This window comes from Salmo salar, chromosome ssa24, assembly GCF_905237065.1.
Source record: "Salmo salar chromosome ssa24, Ssal_v3.1, whole genome shotgun sequence".
Lineage (NCBI taxonomy): Eukaryota > Metazoa > Chordata > Actinopteri > Salmoniformes > Salmonidae > Salmo > Salmo salar.
The window spans coordinates 22,877,617-22,901,070 of record NC_059465.1 but is presented as its reverse complement, the minus strand read 5'-3'; the positions used below and the strand labels follow the sequence as shown (position 1 = coordinate 22,901,070).

At 42.5% G+C, this 23,454-nt stretch overlaps 1 protein-coding gene across 1 annotated transcript; it reads left to right on the top strand.

Annotated features, from left to right (window-relative positions):
* The first annotated feature begins 8,218 nt into the window (after positions 1–8,218).
* Positions 8,219–22,173, top strand: LOC106585530 (transmembrane protein 132D). Its single transcript, XM_014171841.2, has 6 exons — positions 8,219–8,933; positions 13,049–13,192; positions 18,428–18,633; positions 19,028–19,298; positions 19,442–19,633; positions 19,744–22,173. Exons 1-6 carry the CDS (start codon positions 8,772–8,774, stop codon positions 21,118–21,120), a joined length of 2,352 nt encoding a protein of 783 aa, XP_014027316.2. The 5' UTR covers positions 8,219–8,771; the 3' UTR covers positions 21,121–22,173.
* The last annotated feature ends 1,281 nt before the right edge of the window (positions 22,174–23,454 follow it).

The window sequence follows — 23,454 nt, the reverse complement described above, 5'->3', positions numbered from 1 at the left end:
AAATCTGCTTCTTAAAGAGGCCACTGTCTTCACAAGTCATTAAGTAGTGCTACGTCTGTAAGAAAATCTCTGGAAGTCTCTAATTGCTTATCGACACTGAGTGTACAAAACATTAAGGACACCTGCTCTTTCCATGACATAGACTGACCAGGTGAATCCAGGTGATAACTAGGATCCCTTATTGATGTCACTTGTTAAATCCACTTCAATCAGCGTAGATGAAGGGGAAGAGACAGGTTAAAGAAGGATTTTTAAGCCTTGAGACAGTTGAGACATGGATTGTGTATGTGTGCCATTCAGAGGGTGAATGGGCAAGACAAAATATTTACAGTGCCTTTGAACGGGGTAGGGTAGTAGGTGTCAGGCATTCTTGACGTTCTTGACACCGGTTTGTGTCAAGAACTCCAACACTGCTGGGTTTTTCACTCTTAACAAAAGGTGGAGGGAGGGGTGGGGGGGGGTTCTTAATGTTAGGAAGGTGTTTTTAATGTTTTGTGTATAGTTCACATGAAGAGGCTCCCGAGTGGTGCAGTGGTCTAAGACACTGCATCTCAGTGCAAGAGGTGTCACTGTAGTACCTGGTTTGAATCCATGCTGCATCACATCTGGCTATGATTGGGAGTCCCATAAGGCGGCGCAATTGGCCCAGCGTCGGGGTGGGCCGTCATTGTAAATAAGAATTTGTTCTTAACTGACTTGCCTAATTAAATAAAGGATAAAAAAGTATTTCTGTGTTCCCTTTTCAGTATATTAAAGTGTTTCTGTCTCCTTTACAGTATGTTGTTAAGACTTTGGGCAAATACTAAGCAATTATTATTATTAACAATTAATTAAACATTAGTGTGCCCAGTCAATGTGAATATGTGGCTTTGTTAATACCTCTTCCGTTCCTAGAAGCCTGTGGGATCTGTTTCTGGTACCATTGCTGCTGTCACAAAGACATCTGGAGTCATGGTGCTCTTTCTGAAGTGTAACCTTGACCTTGCTTGAGGACAATATGCCAGATGTAGGAACCTGTCCATGAAGGAACAGGACCTTCCATTGACATTCCATGTAATTGACCAACTCTGTGACTTGGCTGACCTTTATGATCTGGTGTGGCTCCAGGTATTTATAGCCTATGAGATGTTCCTGTGAATTTAAAGGTGGTACATCTTTCTAGTTTGTCATTTTAATTGGAGCATTATGGCATCCATGATTGCATTGAGCGTGGCAAGCAGGATACACTTCACACTGATAAGTACGGAGTGATAGAAACACTGACCAGGTAAAAGGAAGTTATTATTGGGTTGACCTCATTTTCTTGTTTTCCCCATGTGATGGGGATTAGTCCATTCTTTATCGAACAAGTTTTTGTGAACATATTTGTGGATGAAGAATCGTTTGTTAGGGATAATCCATCTTAAAATGTAATTTAACTTACTAGACCCCCTGCAGGGGCTGTCTAATGTCACACCACTTTGGTTTTTTTATGGACTTTGTCTCTCAGCTTCCTAGCACAATGTGAGTGCTATCTGGATATTAAGGAATTGATATCCTCTGTTATCCTCTGTTTGACAATACATTGCAACAGATCATCAGACTTAAGATGGCCACTTAGTGAGAGTGCTGTCCCTTTAATAATCTGGGGTTTGGAGTAATTTACTGCTTCACCCACAAGAATGACAGAAGGCTATAATGGTGTCCCCCATTTTACTGTAATGCCAGATTAAAACAGCAAAATCCGTTTTAATGTATACTTTAGGGGATAGAGACCCTCTTGCACATCTTGTTTTGATACTTGACTAAAACACTGTTACGGTTGGTTTGTGTTTCAGTGTGTTTTTGTGCAATATTCTAAGATTATTAAATTACAGTAAATCTCTCTTGTTACGTCTTTACATATGGTGTGCAGAATTAAAAAAGCTCTTAGAGAACTCATCAGAAGTAGTTTTGTGTTTGCATTTGGCTTTGAAGGGACACACGCAGTACATTTGAAAATATTTGACAGTTGGTTGTGTGTAAGTGGTTGATGTGGCGAAGGGAGGGTGTGTGCCAGATACAGGACTGTCTTACTTGAGAGTGAGTGGATGTGGTCCTATTCAGTAGAGTGTTTCACAGGGAGTTGCAATGACAAAGGGATAGGATGGATACTCTTTATTGTCAATGTTCCAGCGGCGCAAATTGTGCAATATTCCAGCTGCGTAATATTACAAGTCAAGGGAGATCTCATGAGTTCAGGGCACCTCACTTGACTCCGAGTTCAAAGTCCATAGTTAAAAGCTGTCTAAACCCATCACTGCACTTACCCATTCTTGTAAATCCCCATGTTTATGATGATGATCTAAAGTACTGTCAGTTAAAACAGGCCGAACACTTTCAGTAATGCTTTAAAGATGTTTCGCTTTAGAGACTTTGAACCGGTTCATCAGATTAGAGGGGATCCTATCCAAGTCCTATTCAAGGCATTATCATATACATTGAGAGGATCAGGCTATCAGAGAACTTTACTGCTACAAGCTATCTATCCTATTTAGCCCATGCGTGCATTCTCCTTCAGCCTGACGCCTGCAGTGGCATGTGTGTCTGTTCAGGGGTAATAGGTTTCAGTGGAGCCGGGAGATTGTCCATCTCATTAATCTGTTGTCTCACAATCAAATCCCTGATGCTCATTTGACATGCTCAGCTAGTCATACCTTACATGTGCACAAACAATGTGATTACTTTACAGTAAGAGGAAATTAATGTGGGAACGAATATTAAATGACACCCTCTATGTGGATAATCTTGTTTTATGTTGTTTTGTTGTTATTTTGATGAAGGACAAAAGACCAAGGAAATAAGTCATTATTGGATATTAAAACAGACTGAAAAAAACAATAAATAAAAAACAGAATCATAAATTAGTTGTTTTCTTATTAGGCATGTGTAGGAAGTCACTTTGACAATGCTGGTGTTGTTTATTATACTAAACATACGGTATATGTAAGACATAAGCTTTTACAATGCAGTGAAATCAGAGTCAAGGTTAGGGTTAATAAGCTGGATTCCTCCTGTTTTTCCTCCTCGGTTTAAACAACGCTTCAGAATCAGAATCACCTTTACATAAACTCTAAATTTGACTTTACATAAACTCTAAATTTTACTTGGTGATATGGTGCTGCTAGTGATTGACAACATTTAGAGATAAAATACAGACAGGGAAGTTTAAACAAAGTGTACATACATTATATACAACTAGGGCAAGTGAGCATAGAGCTATAAGAGGATGAGCAGTGGATATACAGTGGTTGTGCAATTTTACAATATCAGTATGAATACAGTACCAGTCAAAAGTCCGGACACACCTACTCATTCAACGGTTTTTCTTTATTTTTACTATTTTCTACATTGTAGAATAATAGTGAATACATCAAATATTGAAATAACACATATGTAATCATGTAGTAACCAAAAAAGTGTTAAACAAATCAAAATATATTTTATATTCTTCAAAGTAGCCACCTTTTGCCTTGATGACAGCTTTGCATACTCTTGGCATTCTCTCAACCAGCTTCATGAGGAATGCTTTTCCAACAGTCTTGAAGGAGTTCCCACATAACCTGATCATTTGTTGGCTGCTTTTCCTTCACTCTGTGGTCAAACTCATCCTAAACCATCTCAATTAGGTTGAGGGTGGGTGATTGTGGAGGCCAGGTCATCTGATGCAGCACCATTAGCCAAAGTACAATCATTGGATAATGAAATAGACTAACTACGATCACGTATATCCTACCAACAGGACATAAAAAACTGTAATATCTTATGGTTCAGCGAGTCGTGGCAAAACGACGACATGAATAACATACAGCAGCATAGAACAGCCGCCTCTGCTAAGACAAGGGGTGGCGGTCTATGTATATTTGTAAACAACAGCTGGTGCACGAAATCTAATGAAGTCTCAAGGTTTTGCTCGCCTGAGGTAGAGTATCTCATGATAAGCTGTAGAACACACTATTTACCAAGAGAGTTTTTATTTATATTCTTCGTAGCTGTCTATTTACCACCACAAACCGATGCTGGCACTGAGACCGCAATGAATGAACTGTATACAGCCATAAGCAAACAGGAAAACACTCATCCAGAGGCGGTGCTCCTAGTGGCCTGAGACTTTAATGTAGGGAATCTTAATTTCTACCATCATGTTAAATGTGCAACCAGAGTGAAAAAAACTCTAGACCACCTTTACTCCACACACAAAGATGCGTACAAAGATCTCCCTCGCCCTCCATTTAGCAAATCTGACCATAATGCTATCCTCCTGATTCCTGCTTACAAGCAAAAACTAAAGCAGGAAGCACCAGTGACTCGGTCAATAAAAAAAGTGGTCAGATGAAGCAGATGCTAAGCTACAAAACTGTTTTCCAGCACAGACTGGAATATGTTCCGGGATTCTTCCGATGGCATTGAGTAGTGCACCACATCAGTCACTGGCTTCATCAATAAGTGCATCAATGACGTTGTCCCCACAGTGACTGTATGTACATACCCCAACCAGAAGCCATGGATTACATGCAACATCCGCACTGAGCTAAAGTGTAGAGCTGCCGCTTTCAAGGAGTGGGACTCTAACCCGGAAGCTTATAACAAATCCCGCTATGCCCTCAGACGAACCATCAAATAGGCAAAGCATCAATGCAGGACTAAGATTGAATCGTACTACACCGGCTCTGACGCTCGTTGGATGTGGCAGGGCTTGCAAACTATTACAGACTACAAAGGGAAGCACAGCCACGAGCTGCCCAGTGACAAGAGTCTACCAGATGAGCTAAATTAATTCTATGCTCGCTTCGAGGCAAGCAACACTGAAACATGAATGAGAGCATCAGCTGTTCCGAACAACTGTGTGATCATGCTCTCCGTAGCCGAAGTGAATAAGACCTTTAAACAGGTCAACATTGACAAGGCCGCAGGGCCAGATGGATTACCAGGACGTGTACTCTGAGCATGCGCTGACCAACTGGCAAGTGTCTTCACTGACATTTTCAACCTGTCCTTGACTGAGTCTGTATGTTTCAAGCAGACCACCATAGTCCATGTGCCCAAGAACACTAAGGTAATCTGCCTAAATGACTAACGATTCGTAGCACTCACGTCTGTAGCCTTGAAGTGCTTTGAAAGGCTGGTCATGGCTCACATCAACACCATTATCCCAGAAACCCTAGATCCACTCCAATTTGCGTATCGCCCCCAACAGATCCACAGATGATGCAATCTCTATTCCACTCCACACTGCCCTTTCCCACCTGGACAAAAGGAACACCTATGTGAGAATGCTATTCATTGACTACACCTCAGTGTTCAACACCATAGTGCCCTCAAAGTTCATCACTAAGATAAGAACTTGGAACTAAACACCTCCCTCTGCAACTGGATCCTGGACTTCCTGATGGGTAGGCAACAACACATCCGCCATGCTGATCATCAACACGGGGGCCCCTGAAGGGTGTGTGCTCAGTCCCCTCCTGTACGCCCTGTTAACTCATGACTGCATGGCCAGGCATGACTCCAACACCATCATTAAGTTTGCAGATGATACAGCAGGCCTGATCACCAACAACGATGAGACAGCCTATAGGGAGGAGGTCAGAGACATAGCCGTGTGGTGCCAGGATAACAACCTCTCCATCAATGTGACAGGACAAAGGAGATGATTGTGGACTACAGGAAAAGGAGGACCGAGCACAGCCCCATTCTCATCGACAGGGCTGTAGTGGAGCAGGATGAGAGCTTCAAGTTCCTTGGTGTCCACATCACCAACAAACTATCATGGTCCAAACACACCAAGACAGTTGTGAAGAGGGCACGACAAAGCCTATTTATAAGGGCACAAGGCGAGACCCAGATGCAGACACAGGAGGCAGATGTTTTGACTCCAAGATGTTTATTAACAGTCTATTAGGGGTACGCAAGAGTATGGTTGTGGACAGGCAAAAGGTCGAAACCAGTTCAGAGATTCAGAGGTACGGAATGGCAGGCAGGCTCGAGGTCAGGGCAGGCAGAATGGTCCGGCAGGTTGGAATGGAGTCCAGAAAACAGGCAAAGGTCAAAACCGGGAGGACTAGTAGAAGAGAATAGAAAAGTAGGAGCACGGGGAAAAACACGCTGGTTGACTTGAACACAAGAAAAACTGGCACAGAGAGACAGGAAACACAAGGATAAATACACCAGGGAAAATAAGCGACACCTGGAGGGGGTGGAGACAATCACAAGGACAGGGGAAACAGATCAGACAGATCAAACAGACTGAAAAGATTTGGCATGGGTCCTCAGAGTTCTACAGCTACATCAAGTTCTACAGCTGCACCATCGAGAGCATCCTGACTGGTTGCATCACAGCCTGGTATTGCAACTGCTCGGACTCCGACCGCAAGGCACTACAGAGGGTAAGCTTCCTGCCATCCAGGACCTCCTATACCAGACGGTGTCAGAGGAAGGCCCTAAAAATTGTCAAAGACTCCAGCCACCCTAGTCATAGAATGTTCTCTCTGCTACCGCACGGCAAGCGGTACCGGAGCACCAAGTCTAGGTCCAAAAGGCTTCTTAACAACTTCTACCCCCAAGCCATAAGACTCCTGAACAGCTAATCAAATGGCTACCCAGACTATTTGCATTGCCACCCCCCCCCCTATTTTACGCTACTGCTACTCTCTGTTTATTATCTATGCATATTCACTTTAACTCTACCTACATGTACATAGTACCTCAATTACCTCAACTAACCAGTGCCCATGGACATTGACTCCGGAACCCTCTGTATATAGCCTTGCTACTGTTATTTTACTGCTGCTCTTTAATTATTTGTTACTTTTATTTTTTATTTTGTACTTATCTATTTTTTACTTAACACTTTTTTTTATAACTGCATTGTTGTTTAAGGGCTTGAAATTAACCATTTCACTGTAAGGTCTACACCTGTTCTATTCGGCGCATGTGACAAATACAATTTGATTAGATTTGATCACTCTCCTTCTTGGTCAAATAGCCCTTACACAGCCTGGAGGTGTGTTTTGGGTCATTGTCCTGTTGAAAAACAAATGATAGTCCCACAAAGTGCAATCCAGATAGAATAGCGAATTGCTGCAGAATGCTGTGGTAGCCATGCTGGTTAAATGTGCCTTGAATTCTAAATAAATCACCTACAGTGTCAACAGTAAAGCACCCCCACATCATCACACCTCCGCCTCCATGCTTCATGGTGGGAACCACACATGCGGAGATAATCCGTTCACCTACTATGCATCTCACAAAGACACGTCAGTTGGAGCCAAAAATCTCAAATTTGGACTCATCAGACCAAAGGAGAGATTTCCACTGGTCTAATGTCCATTGCTCGTGTTTCTTGGCCCAAGCAAGTCTCTTCCTCTTATTAGTACTCTGGTGGTGGTTTCTTTGCAGCAATTTGATCATGAAGGCCTGATTCATGCAGTCTCCTTGATGTTGACATGTGTCTGTTACTTGAACTCTGTGAAGCTGTCATAATCGTCGTAAGGATAGGACCAAGGCGCAGGGGGTAAAGTGCTCATCTTCTTAATTTATTAAAGAAAACACTTAAACAAAAGAAACAAACGACGAAACAGTCCCATAAGGTGCACAGACTATACAGGAAATAACCACCCACAAAACACAAGTGAAACAAACACAACTAAATATGGCCTCCAATTAGAGACAACGACAACCCAACATAGAAATAGAAAACTAGATTTAAACATAGAAATAGAAAACATAGAACCTAAACCAAAAACACCAAAACACACAAAACAAACACCCCCTGCCACGCCCTGACCAAACTACAATGACAAATATCCCCTTTTACTGGTCAGGACGTGACAGAAGCATTTATTTTGGCTGCAATCTGAGGTGAAGTTAACTCTAATGAACTTATCCTCTGCAGCAGAGGTAACTCTAGGTCTTCCTTTCCTGTGGCGGTCCTCATGAGAACCAGTTTCGTCATAGCGCTTGATGGTTTTTGGGACTGCACTTGAAGAAACTTTCAATGTTCTTGAAATGTTCCGCATTGACTGACCTTCATGTCTTAAAGTAATGTAATTTCTCTTTGCTTATTTGAGCTGTTCTTGCCATAATATGGACTTGGTCTTTTACCAAATAGGGCTATCTTCTGTAAAACACCTTTATCTTGTCACAACACAACTGATTGGCTCAAACACATTAAGAGGGAAAGAAATTCCACAAATTAACGTTTAACAAGGCGCACCTGTTAATTGAAATGTATTCCAGGTGACAACCTGATCTTTCCTGCATGCTTCCTTGCCCTGGAGTCATGCAGGACCTCGATGGAGGGCAGGTGGCAGCTGATGACCCTCTGCAACCTGGACGATGCTTTGCTGTCTGTCCTTGGAGCATACACAATTGATAACAGCCTATAGTGTGTCCCGATGCATATCTGACTGAGGAACCCAGATCCTCCCACCCTCCTCTTTTTGTTCATTATTGCTTAGCTTTTTTCTGTTTACTCTTTGGTTGATGTGTCAGGATCACTGCTGTGCCACCTTGATTACTTTGGGCTTGGCTGTCCAACCTTGCTTGCTTTTCCTTTCTTTTTAAATGCTCACTACCCGTCCCTCTGTAATGTTTATCTCACCGTACCACAATCACATACTGTATGTATTCAATGTAGTATCAAAGATAATAGCTTGAGCTGAGTGTGTTCCTCTGGCAGTGAGATTCCTCGTTTGATCCCGACTCTTCTATCTTCTCTCAGGCTGGACAGCAGTCTACTGGAGGTCCTACAGATGGACTTTGAGGTAGAGGAGCTGAGCAGCCAATCAGACAGCCAGGTGATTACATGGCACTTGGAGTTGCCACCAAACACCAGGGATGGGGGACAGAAAGAAGGTTCCATGAGGATCTATACAACCCAGAGAGACTTTGTGGGCCTAGCCCCACTTGTCATGGTGAGCACTGACTAACAATTAATCTCTAGCATCCATATTCATAAAGTACCTTCACCTGTGACATTTGCTATTGTAAATGTTTTGTTTGATCTTGGATGTGGCCTCCAGTGTGTGGGTACTGTGACCTAATGCACTCTAGTGTGGGTACTGTGACCTAATGCACTCTGTATTCTTGACATTCAAATCAAATTGTATTGGTCACATACACATATTTAGCAGATATTATTGCGTGTGTAGCGAAATGCTAATTGATGCCTGTGACATGATTTACCAGGAGGTTGTCAATCTTTGACAGCTGCTTCTCTATTGTTTATTTTTCTATGTTTGTGTGTTGTATCTTTTAATATAGGACCCCTGCAATTAATCCATCATAATCTCTGTCACTAAATAGTGGATGTTATAAATTGTGGGAGCAATTTGCATTACAATATCCAATCTGCCATTAGCCCTTTGTGCTACTACAATCAAGGGGCCCTTGACTTTTAAGCCATTATTGTTTGTTTTCATGGGAGATTTACAATATCTGCCTAGTAATATTTTCAGCATCATATCTTTCAAAATGTTCCATCTTTTATGATAATTTGTTTGTCCATTTACTTACAAGAAATGATTTAATAGATATTTGTAAATTCATGTTTGAGAACAGTAAAAACCTTGACTGTCGTTCAATCACTCTGTCTGTATCATGCAATAGACAGTATTTTGAATATGATCAGTTGAAACGCACTGAAATATAAAGGCATTGGAAACTTGATTTTGGTTTGAAATTTGACACAGCCTGGTCTCATAGACTATATGTAACATAGTACATGTAAATCCGGGACACTCAAATTAGTATAATATGTATGATTTGGTATGGTTACATAAGACAGAGGCTAGGGCTACTTAGCCTCTCTGGGCTAGGTGGGATGTTAGCGTCCCACTCTATTCAACAGCCAGTGGAATCGTGTGGCGCGAAATACAAATACCTCAAAAATGCAATAAATTAAATATTTCAAACATACGACTATTTTACACCATTTGAAAGATAAGACTCTCGTTAATCTAACCACACTGTCCGATTTTAAAAAGGCTTTACAGCGAAAGCAAAACATTAGATTATGTTAGGAGAGTTCATAGACACAAATAACCACACAGCCATTTTTCAAGCAAGCATATATGTCACAAATACCCAAAACACAGCTAAATGCAGCACTAACCTTTGATGATCTTCATCAGATGACACTCCTAGGACATTATGTTATACAATACAAGCATGTTTTGTTCAATCAAGTTCATATTTATATAAAAAAACAGCTTTTTACATTAGCATGTGATGTTCAGAACTAGCATTCCCACCCAAAACTTCCGGTGAATTTACTAAATTACTCATGATAAACGTTGACAAAATACATAACAATTATTTTAAGAATTATAAATACAGAACTCCTTTATGCAATCGCTATGTCAGATTTTAAAATAGCTTTTCAGCGAATGCACATTTTGCAATATTCTGAGTACATAGCTCAGCCATCACGGCTAGCTAATTTGACACCCGCCAACGTCGGGGCAACCTAAACTCAGAATTACTATTAGAAAAATTGGATTACCTTTGCTGTTCTTCGTCAGAATGCACTCCCAGGACTGCTACTTCCACAACAAATGTTGTTTTTGTTCCAAATAATCCATAGTTATGTGCAAATATCCCCGTTTTGTTCATGCGTTCAGGTCACTATCCAAAGGGTAACGCGCGAGCGCATTTCGAGACAAAACATTTCAAAATGTTCCATTACCGTACTTAGCAGCATGTCAAACACTGTTTAAAATCTATTTTTATGCTATTTTTCTCGTAAAATAGCGTTAATATTCCAACCGGACAATGCTGTAGTCATTCAAAAAGGAAGAGAAAAAAATGGCGAGGTCTCGTGACCGCGCATTTGAAATCTCTTAGCCACCAGGCAGTCCACTGACAAACTGTGCTCCTGTTATCTGCCCGGAGACAGGAGACGCGTCAATCCGCTTTCTGAACGCTTTAGAGAGCCAATGGAAGCCTTAGAAAGTGCTACATAACCCCACGGGCACTTAAGTTTTGATAGAGAAGGAAAGGGAGAACTACAAAATCGCAGACAGGCCACTTCCTGCTTGTTCTGTTATACTCACAGACACCATTCAAACAGTTTTAGAAACTTCAGAGTGTTTTCTATCCAAATCTACTAATAATATGCATATTCTCGTTTCTGGGAAAGAGTAGTAACCAGTTTAAATCGTGTACATGTTTTATCCGGCCGTGAAAATACTGCCCCCTAGCCCAGACAAGTTAAGGAGGGTGTTTGGTGGATGTGTCACCCGAACGTCTAAGAACCCAACTGTTGTGTGTTCGAATCTCATCACGGACAACTTTAGAATTTTAGCTAATTAGTAATTTTTCAACTACGTTTAGCTACTTTGCAACTACTTAGCATGTTATCTAACCCTTTCCCTAACCTTAACCCTTTTAGCTAACTCTCCCTTAACCCTTTAAGCTAACTCCTAACCCTAAGCCCTATCCCTAACCCCTAGCCTAGCTAATGTTAGCCAGCTAGCTAACGTTGGCGCTAGCCAGCTCGCTAAAATTAGCCACAACAAATTGGAATTCATAACATATCATTTTTGTATCATCATTTGTAACATATTGTACATTTAGAAAATGTGTAACAAATTTTACTTTCATAACATATCATACAAAATGTAATTTGTAACGTATCATACAAAATGGATGATGGACATCCACAAATTAACACATATCATACAAATGGAGAGTCTCGGATTTACCTACAAAATAATACGAAATGCTCTGAGACTAGGTTGTTTGATATGGTCCATCTCAATCATGGATTAGATGGTGACCTCAGTCTGCGAGCCAAACATGAGGAGATTTGATGTTTGGCCAGAGGGGCATTAGGTCTAGACTGATCTAGCACTCATTACTATGCTGCTGAATGTTGTTCAATACTGGTAGGAGCTACATTTATATTGCCAATAAAATAAGGATTTATACTGATTGCTTGTATTTCCTGGTACAGATGTGGTTTCTGGAATTTTGACATCACAGTTTAATTCCAAAATCTATATTTCTCCCAGTGATGGGAACTCACAACTTCAGGTCATGTTTCCACACGCAATCCTCCCCTGCTTCCGTTTCCTACATACAACAAGCCTACAGTGCCTTCAGAAAGTATTGAAACCCCTTGTCATTTTCCACATTTTGTTGTGTTACAGCCTGAATTAAAAATTCATTAAATTGAGAAATTGTGTCACTGGCTCACACAAATTACCCCATAATGTCAAAGTGGAATTAGGTTTTTAGAAATGAATAAAAAGTGAAAAGCTGAAATGTCTTGAGTCAATAAGTATTCAACCCCTTTGTTATGGCAAGCCTAAATAAGTTCAGGAGTAAAAATGTGCGAAAACGTGTTTTCAATTGAGTCCATTTATTTTTAATTCAGGCTGTATCACAACAAAATGTGGAATAAGTCAAGGGGTATGATTACTTTCTGAAGGCACTGTATATCTTAACCAACAGTAGTTAGGAGGTTAAAGTAGGCTAATATCTCATTAAACCTACACTGAGTGTACAAAACATGCTCTTTCCATGACAAAGACTGACCAGGTAAATCCAGTTGACAGCTATGATCCCTTATTGATGTTAAATTCACTTCAATCAGTGTAGATGAAGGGGAGGAGACAGGTTAAATAAGAAGTTTTAAGCCTTGAGACAATTGAGACATGGATTGTATATGTGTGCCAATGAGTGTGTGAATGGGCAAAACAAAAGATTTAAGTGCCTTTGGGTATGCTAGTAGGTGCCAGTTTGAGTGTTAAGAACTGCAATGCTGCTGGGGTTTTCACGCTCAACAGTTTCCGGTGTGCATCAAGAATGGTCCACACCCAAAGGACATCCAGCCAACTTGACACAACTGTGGGAGGCATTGGAGTCAGCATGCCTGTGGAACGCCTTCGATGCCTTGCAAAATCCATTACCCCAACGAATTGAGTCTGTTCTGAGGGCAAAATGGGGTGCAACTCACTATTAGAAAGGTGTTCTTAATGTTTTGTACACTTAGTGTATAGCCAGACTGATGATATGTTCCCTTTAGGACTCAGCGATCCTGAACACGGCTGTGCTAACTGGGAAGAAGGTGGTGATGCCTGTCAGGACCGTGGCTGTGGAGGAGGACGGGTCAGTCACTGATGTCTCAGACTTCACCGACTGCAGCTCCACTGATGAGGACATCCTGAAGGTACAGTACAGCAGGCTGCCTGCCACTTGATGCCACAGTGGTACCTAGCATTTAAAGTTGTGTAGAAGATGTATGTGTTTCAAAACCTCATCTTAGTGGTGGAAGTACTTGGCACTTTAACACACACTAATAAGAAAGTGAGAGTGTGTTTCTTCAAGGTGTAGACATGAAGATGTCAGACTGAGAGTTGCTAAACACAGAGCATTGCAACACAGAGGTTTTGGGGCTACTCTAACATTCACCTTCATTTCTTTCACTGAAATCAACTTTACCGTTCATACACTCTTAGAAAAAAGGGTTCCAAAAGGGATCTTTGGCTGTCCTCATAGAACATTTTTGGTTCCAGGAAGAACACGTTTGGGTTCCATGTAGAACCCTCTGTGGAAAGGGTTCTACATGGAACACAAAAGGGTTCTACCCGGAATCAAAAAGGGTTCTTCAAAGGGTTCTCCTATGGGCACCTTTTTTGAACAGGTGTCAGTGCCATGACAGGTACTTTGCAGATCTGTGGTGTGAGCAAACATGTCCAATAACCAAGGAGGGGATTTGAGGTCATATGAAGACCAGACTGTTTTGACTGTGGTTAGGAGGGAGTATAGTGCTGGATGTATGTTTGTCCTGTCTGGCTGCAATGAGACAGGAGGGCCATTTAGTGTTGGTGTAAGAGGGGAGGAGAGACTGCTAAAGGCAAAGAAGTTGTACCAGTCACCTCTCCACATTCTCTCTACCACATCAGAAAACGAAGAGTGAGTGACACTCCAGTGATGTCCTCCATCAAGCCAATCAGCTGCTAAAATGGACACATAACAGGAAATGACAGGGAAACAAAGGAAAAACTAAACTCATATTCCTTTTTGTTATAGTTGCACAATGTCACTTTGTTATTACAGCCATTCGGCCAGTATAAGTATAATTATACAATATAACAAATGCTTCCCCAAAATGTGTGTGTTTGTTTGTTGATCAGATATCAGTAAGTTTGAGTCGCAAAATTCGCCCTAAGCTTCTTCGTTTAGCGGCTCTACTCAGATATCTTTGCTCTTATAATGCATGTGAAAAAAGTATGAGATCTGCAGATGATAAATGGCAAGGTTTATTCCATAAAAAAAATTCTGAGCTGAAATGCCAAGACAAGGTCAAATCTGTGATGATAAAGAGGCTTTTAAGAAGTATGGAAACATTTGCCTTGTCAGTTATGTGTGAAGAGAGTAATGGGTACTTTTGTGAAAAACAATGAGATTAAGATTAATCTGGCACATCAAATATCAAATGACAAATGGTTATTAATAAAAGTCTATTCTCTGTACATTTTTAGGATCTTGTGTCATGAATACAGTATACTCACTGCAACCTTTGATGGTTATTTGGAAGATTACTAATCCATGCAGTTGGTATCCACCCTGTCAGCACAGTTACTGATAAATGTTTGTGAGTCGAGAGAAAGATTCAATTCATCTTGTTGACCTGAAAGAGAGATATTTTCACTGCTATGCCACTTGTCTTTCATCACTTCACACACTGTCATTTGTCTTTCTTCACTTCACTCAGTATCAAGGCAGAGTGAGAACATCTTTCTTTCAGGTCAACAAGATGAATTTCATTTGCATCTTTCACTCGACTCACAAACATTTATCAGTAACATCAAATGAAACGTAACTTTCAGACACGGTACAACACTGTTGGTATTCTGTGCTATATTCTGTGCTCCATGTTGAGATTGTGTCTTTGGAGCCTTGCAGGAGACTTGGCTCTGCACTGCAAAACTCAACATCGATATAAAATGATCCTCTGTAGCTCAGTTGGTAGAGCATGGCGCTTGCAACGTCAGGATTTTCGTTTTTTTATTTAACCTTTATTTAAGTAGGCAAGTCAGTTAAGAACACATTTTTATTTACAATGACAGCTTACCCCGGCCAAACCCAGACCAAGTGTGCACAAGTGTGCACCTATGGTATTCCCAATCACGGCTGGATGTGATGCAGCCTGGATTCGAACCAGGGACTGCAGTGACACCTCTTAGTGCTGAGATGCAGTGCCTTACACCGCTGCGACACTCGGGAGGATAGAAAGTTTGATTCCCGGGACCACTGTACTTAAATTGTACGTACGCATGACTGTGAATAAAAGCGGATAAAAGTGTCTGCTAAATGGCATATATTATATACACTATATACACAAAACTATTAGTGGATTTGGCTATTTCAGCCACACCCATTGCTGACAGTTGTATAAAATGAAGCACACAGCCATGCAATCTCCATAGACAAACATTGGCAGTAGAATGGCCGGTACTGAGGAGCTCAGTGATTTTCAACGTGGCACCGCCATAGGATGCCACCTTTCCAACAAGTCAGTTGGTCAAATTTCTGCCCTGCTAGAGCTGCCCTGGTCAATTGTAATTGTTATTGTGAAGTGGAAACGTCCAGGAGCAACAACAGCTCAGTTGTGAAGTGGTAGGCCACACAAGCTCACAGAATGGGACGACTGAGTGCTGAGGTGCGTAGCGCCCAAAAATTGCCTGTCCTCTGTTGCAACACTCACTACCGAGTTCCAAACTGCCTCTGGAAGCAACATCAGCACAAGGACTATGCGTCGGGAGTTTCATGAAATGGGTCTCCATAGCCGAGCAGCCAAGCAACCGCACACAAGCCTAAGATCACCATGCACAATGCCAAGCGTCAGCTGGAGTGGTGTAAAGCTCACCGCCATTGAACTCTGGAGGAGTGGAAACGCGTTCTCTGGAGTGATGAATTACGCTTCACCATCTGGCAGTCTGATGGACAAATCTAGGTTTGGCAGATGCCAGGAGAATCCTACCTGCCCGAATGCATAGTGCCAACTGTAAAGTTTGGTGGAGGAGGAATAATGGTCTGGGGCTGTTTTTCATGGTTCCGGCTAGGCCATTTAGTTCCAGTGAAGGGAAATCTTAACGATACATCATACAATGACATTCTAGATGATTCTGTGCTTCCAACTTTGTGGCAACAGTTTGGGGAAGGCCCTTTCCTGTTTCAGCATAACAATGCCCCTGTGCACAACGCGAGGTCTATATAGAAATGGTTTGTCGAGATCAGTGTGGAAGAACTTGACTTGCCTGCACAGAGCCCTGACCTCAACCCCGCCGAAAACCTTTGGGGTGAATTGGAATGCCAACTGTAAGCCAGGCCTAATCTCCCAACATCAGTGCCCAACCTCACTAATGCTCTTGTGGCTGAATGCTGCAGGGACTTGCTTTCAATCTTCCAACATCTAGTGGAAAGCCTTCCCAGAAGAGTCGAGGCTGTTATGGCTGCAAAGGGGGTATCAACTCCATATTAATGTCCATGATTTTGGAATGAGATGTTCGATGAGCAGGTGTCCACATACTTATGGTAATGTAGTGTATATTAAATATTTTGGGGAAATGATTTGATTATGTTGCCATGTTAATATGGAAGGGTTTGTGACTCAATGAGCGTTAACTAATATGGCGTATTTTGGAGATGAGAGGACGAGGACTCTTACCTGGGAGCCTCAGGCTGAACAGATGCTCTCAGATTAAGGATGATTGTCTGACCTCGTCTACCGCCTGGATGAAAACTCTTGATGATCTCATTGAAAAAAGATCAGTGCATAATAGCACGGACAGTTGTTCATAACTTTGCATAACTGCATTGTGGGCCCTAATGTTACATAAGTGCTTGATTAGATGTGGTAGCAGCAGCACCTTTTTACTCTCTTTCCAACTCAATTCTCCATATTGAATCAGGGTAGAGTCATTTAACCAGAACACCATTTTAGTTAATGAGTGCAAGCTAATTATTGTCACAGGATGTCACAGGACCCCCCACAACCAACAGGACATTACTCTGACAGTCCATCTTCTAATTGCTAAATTCATGAATAGGTAGATAAGCAATCTCTGCCATTTGCATTCCTCCTTGAGCCGTCTGTCAAAGTCACTGACATTTTTTTCTGCTACCCTGAGCACTTACGGGAGCCAATGACAACTGTATTTCAATGCTCCGTAAATTATCCAATGAATTAAAGCAAGGGATGTTGATAGAACCAAGCCGACTCTGCACTATGTCTTCCAGGGTTTCAAAAAGCACATGAGATTTCTCAATGGGCTGACAGAAACTACTCGCCAGGGTTACATTACATTAAAATGTAATGAATGTGTTTTTGGTGTGTTTTGATGTCCAATATAGCACATTGTGTTATTGGATTAACATACATTTACAATGTTATATCTTATTATGGCCTGTGCTTTGTGTTTAGTGTGAATGTTTATTACAGCTGTTTGACTATTATTTTACTATATTATTACCATAGTGGAGCAAGTTACAGCAGAATGATTTGTTGAGTTCATTAAAGCTTATGCAACTATTTGTCTAGGTTAAGGACAACTTAGAGCCTGGTTTCATTATCTCTCCTTTTCATTAGTGTAGATAAGCATCTCATATAAAATCTCTGTGTCATGTAATGATCAGGACAGTCACATTTTCACACCATTTGATTTACAAATGAATGCTATATTATTTCAAAACTGTACATACAGTAGTTTTATTTAGAAGACCATATGCTAATACAGTATAGCCAGTGGTGGAAAAAGAACTACATTGTCATACTTGAGTAAAAGTAAAGATAGAAAATAGAAAATGACTCAAGTAAAAGTCACCCAGTAAAATACTACTTGAGTAAAAGTTTTTGGTTATCAAAAGTAAATGGAATTGCTAAAATGTACTTAAGTATCAAAAGTATAAATCATTTAAAATCCCTTATATTAAGAAAACCAGACGGCACAATTTTATTTTATTTTATTGATGGATAGTCAGGGGCACACTCCAACACTCAGACATAATTTACAAATGAAGCATTTGTGTTTAGTGAGTCTGCCAGATCAGATGCAGTAGGGATGACCAGGGATGTTCTCTTGATAAGTGTGTGAATTGGACAATTTTCCTGTCAAAATGTAATGAATACTTTTAGGTGTCAGGGAAAATGTACGGAGTAAAAAGTACATTATTTTCTTTTGGAATGTAGTGAAGTAAAAGTAAAAGTTGCCAAAAATATGAATAGTAAAGTAAAGTACAGTTACCCCCCAAACTACTTCAGTAGTACTTCAAAGTATTTTTACTTAAGTACTTTACACCACTGAGTATTTACCCATGAATATCATATGACAAGAAATATATGTTTTTGGTTAGGCCTGTTTTTATGATTTGTTCTTTTTTCTGCTCCTCCTGTAAACAGGTGTCAGACAGGTGTGACTATGTGTTTGTGAATGGGAAGGAGATGAAGGGCAAGGTGAGGATGATGGTGAACTTCACCTACAGCTACCTGAGTGCTCAGCTGGAGATGAACGTGTGGATCCCACGGCTGCCCCTCCAGATCGAGGTGTCTGACACAGAGCTCAGCCAGATCAAGGGGTGGAGAGTGCCCATCATCACCACCAAGAGGTACAGTAGGACCTACACAACAGCCACCCCCATTCCTGTCACAGTAAAACCTCCACCCATTGTACAAACTAGTGTACGTACATACTGTAGGTACAGTGGGCAAAGGGACCAGTATAGAGGTCTAGTTGCCTGAAAGGCAGCCTTGGCTCTAAAATGAGTCTACATTTTTATAAAAAATAATAGCTCAGGCTTGTGTTTTAATACCATTACATAATGTATTACAATACCTCAATGTGATCCGATTTGAATTAGATTTTTTTTTTGTTTGGAGAATGACAATGACAAACAGTGATGAGATTAACAGGGAAGAGTCTGTGTGTGTGCATGCCCGTGTGTGTTGAGACAGGTGTGCCCTGTGCTGTAACGTAATACAGTGTTTCTCTTCATTCCCTAGGCTCAGCTGGAACAGCGAGGAGAAGGAGGAGGATAAGAAGGGCAAAGGCTGCATGTTACAGTTCCAGCATGCCCTGGTGCGTGTGATCACACACTTCATAGCCGAGCAGTCGGACCCCCGGGAGCCACAGGCCTACTTCCTGGGCTCAGACTGGCAGGTGGACGTTACCAGGCTGGTGCGTTACTTCCTCAAGGTGGAGGACCCTCGCATCGCCAGACTGCAGGCAGGCAGGGTGCTGTCAGGACGTGACGTGGGGAGCACCTCCATCCAGGTATGGTAACCATCAGGTCTGATTGGAAGCATGGCTGATTGCCTGTTTAACTGAATGTTTAACTGGGCCTTCATCCAGAGATGTGACATTGTATATTGACATGATATGATATCTAATGCTGTCTGTGTTTTGTGCCTGAGCAGGTGTTCTCCCCCATGTCTGACTCCATCCTGGCAGAGAAGACTGTGACGGTGGTAGATGACAAAGTGACCATCACAGAGCTGGGGGTGCAGCTGGTCACTGGCCTGGCTCTGTCCCTGCAGCTCAGCCCAGGAAGCAACAGGGCCATCCTCGCCACGGCAACCACACAGGAAGTACTGCAGAGCCCCAAACAGGTGCCGTTTACGATCTTCTTGAATGTCAATTAGATCAGACACCGGTGCACTGTAGAGTTTAATAATATTCAATTCAAGTTAAAAAAAATCTTGCTATTTGTTCTCATCAGGAGGCTGTGGTTAGTTCCTGGGTCCAATTCAGCGATGACTCCATGACCCCTTTGGACATCTATGACCCTGCCTACTACCGTGTGACGGTGACCTCTCTGGATGAGGGCGTGGTGTCGGTGCAGGGCTCCCCACCTGCAGTGGTGGCAGAGGGTGAGGGACACGGAGTACTGGTCAGGGTGGAGATGGCCATCTGTGAGGCCTGCCAGAAGTCCAAACGGAAGAGCACCCTTGCCGTGGGCAGTGGCAGCCTCAAGGTCAAGTTCCAGCTCAACAGCCGGCGCTTTGACAGCAGCAACAGCAGCAGCAGTAGTGGAGATAGAGGTGGGGTTGGCAGTGGCAGAAGTAAAGACAGCAGCAGTGACTATGGGAACGATGGGGAGGAGGTGGACAGTGAGAGGAAGCAGCAGAAGCCCCAGCAGACCCTGCCCAGTAGCTCTGCCTCTGAGCGGGAGGAGAGTGCCATGCGCAAGGTCACCACCACCGCCAAATCCACCGAGCATGACTCCGCTCCAGGCGTGTCCAGTGATGGAAATAGCCAAGGCGGTGTAGGCGGAGTCATTGAAACAGGAAGTTTCTTAAATGCTGGAACCCTCAACAGCCCTGCCAGTCCTATCAATGACAGTGATTATAGCAGCCCTAGTGACTATAGGACAGCTGAGGGGACAGACAGTGGGCTAGTTAAAGATATAGGTAGTGTTGCAGTCAGTAGCACTGTGAAGGCACCTGGTAACCTGGTCAACTACAATAACTTCCCCTCTCAGGAGGAGGTGCCTGACCAGGAGCCAATGGGGGTGGACATGGGCAGCGAGGACATGCTGTCCAACCGGCCTCTCTCAGACCTGGAGATTGGCATGTACGCCCTGCTGGGGGTCTTCTGTCTGGCCATCCTGGTCTTCCTGGTGAACTGCATATCCTATGTGGTAAAGTTCAGGCACAAACAGCCCCCCTCTCATGGCCAGGAGCCCACGGGGCACAGGCACGACTGGGTGTGGCTGGGCACGGACGCTGAGCTGGTGATGAACGTGCCTGGCAGTCCTCCCCAGCAAGACAACCAAAGCGCCACCACAGTCATAGACATTGGGTCTGATAAGACTGCCTCTCTGCCCAGGCGACCTAGCTGCCTAGTCTCCTCCAGCCCCTCCTCTCCTCTGGGCTGTGGGGGCTCCCACAGGGCCAAGCCCATGAACCACAACGAGTCCATCCATTCGCCCACCAGCAAGAGGAAGAGGGTCCAGTTCACCACCTTTGCCTCTCTGGACCGTCAGCACTCCCCACACCCCCCCAGAGAGAACGGCCATGGGATCCACTGGGTGGGGAAGGAGGAGAACTGTGTTGAACCCCAAGTGCCCATCACAGAGCCCGTGGACCATTTATAATATGTATCGGGACCGTTTCACTCCAACTGTGGGTGTGTATGTGGCTTCGATCACCTCAATGCCTTTATTCATGGATAAAAGCAGACAACATAAGGAGCATCACTACTACTGGTTATACTATTCATTATATGTGATTACGCAAAGATCCTTCTTCGTTTCAATATCTGTAAAGGCGTCTTACTGTACATGTAAATATCTCAAATGGTTTGCGAGATACATTTTTATATTAGATATTGGACAAAATGCTGTGAATAAGTGTGAGGATGCTTGTCATAAACCGACTGATGGCACTTTGTGTGGTGGAGAGAGGTTTAACCGTTTGACTGGTTGAAAGAATTATTTTTACAAAGCTTATAGACACAAAAGCCTCTTTTATACCTGGCGCTAGCTAACATGTGTCTTTTTTCCTGATTTGTCCACATTCTGATTGTGCCCATATTTTCAGAAATATGTCTACACATGGTATTGAAAGGTGTGTCATATCTGTTCGCATCGTGACGAGATTTCCTGGTCCCTCTCTGAATGCAAATAGTTTGACAGCTGTCCTTTCGAAATGATATTTATTTATTTTAAGACCCATATTGATGCCATAAGTCAATAATTTTAGAAAGCGGGATCCGTCCACTCTTGTAAGGTAACAGTGGGTCACTGACTACCTCCAGAGGTGGTTAGGAAGATCAGATTACTATGCATATTTTAATTGTCTACACCTGTCTGAAAATGTGGGCACAATCAGAATGTGGACTAGATCAGGACAAAGAATGCATGTTAGAACCAAGTATAAACGGGGCTAAAGAGAGTCTTTGTTGCATGTGAACATTTTTATTCTCTTACCTTTTACACTCACATGGTGGTATCCCCCTCACACATAAACGGACACGCTTTACAAACAATTTATCCAGAGTGATTATATGAGCCACTCCTAAAGGTACTAAACATAAGCAAGTGGTATTTTTCTATATGCACTGTTTATGTCTTCATATTGTGTACATTCATGTTTAATTTGTTTTTTGATTGTGTCTGATATGATTTTTCATTAAAGCTATATCTCAATGATGTGTGTATTCCATAGAGTTCCACTATTATATATTTAGTTCTATGGTATTGATCATGTGATCTATCCGATGATTGTAGACTAGATACTGCACTCGACTAATCTGTTAGTCCTAGAACTCTTGATTTATTTTGCAGTCTGGGGCTAATTCCGATTTAGGAATTTACGCCTTTCCAACGCACGCCTTCCCTACACACTTCTCAGTATTTGGTATTCACACTCTGCAGGTATGGCTACCTACTGCTGAAAACCCTCCCGCTTGCTGGCCAACAGATTTTCTGGCTAATAGATTTTCTGGCTCAATTTTCATTTAATAGGGTTTTCAGTACATTTATCTTAAGCCATCCCTTTAATTTAAAAACGGTGTATCTTTAATAAGGATTTTGTCGACAGCCTCAATAGAATACATAGAGAGAATGTGTTCAGAATATATGATCAATGAAAGAATGCTATCTATGCATCTTCATCTCCGATTTAGCGCCAACTGGTAGATTTAAAAAACCTCTGATGTTGGAAACTTAGCAAAAAAAGAAACGTTCTCTCACTGTCAACTGCGTTTATATTCAGCAAACTTAACATGTGTAAATATTTGTATGAACATAAGATTCAACAAGTGAGACATAAACTGAACAAGTTCCACAGACATGTGACTAACAGAAATGGAGTAATGTGTCCCTGAACAAAGGGGGGTCAAAATGAAAAGTAACAGTCAGTATCTGGTGTGGCCACCAGCTGCGTTAAGTACTGCTGTGCATCTACTCATGGACTGCACCAGATTTGCCAGTTCTTGCTATGAGATGTTACCCCACTCTTCCACCAAGGCACCTGAGAGTTCCCGGACATTTCTGGGGGGAATGGCTCTAGCCCTCACCCTCCGATCCAACAGGTCCCAGACGTGCTCAATGGGATTGAGATCCAGGCTCTTCGCTGGCCATGACAGAACACTGACATTCCTGTCTTGCAGGAAGTCACGCACAGAACGAGCTGTGTGGCTGGTGGCATTGTCATGATCGAGGGTCATGTCAGTATGAGCCTGCAGGAAGGGTACCACATGAGGGAGGAGGATGTCTTCTCTGTAACGCACAGCATTGAGATTGCCTGCAATGACAACAAGCTCAGTCCGGTGATGCTGTGACACACCGCCCCAGACCATGACGGACCCTCCACTTCCAATTTGATCCCGCTCCAGAGTACAGGCCTCGGTGTAACGCTCATTCCTTCGACGATAAACGCGAATCCGACCATCACCCCTGGTGGAACAAAACCGCGACTCGTCAGTG

Coding starts and splice junctions, on each gene's coding strand:
- LOC106585530 (XM_014171841.2), top strand. CDS start 8,772: ATGGACTTTGAGGTAGAGGAGCTGAGCAGCCAATCAGACAGCCAGGTG. Junction 8,934..13,048: donor GCCTAGCCCCACTTGTCATG/GTGAGCACTGAC, acceptor TGTTCCCTTTAG/GACTCAGCGATCCTGAACAC. Junction 19,634..19,743: donor TACTGCAGAGCCCCAAACAG/GTGCCGTTTACG, acceptor TGTTCTCATCAG/GAGGCTGTGGTTAGTTCCTG.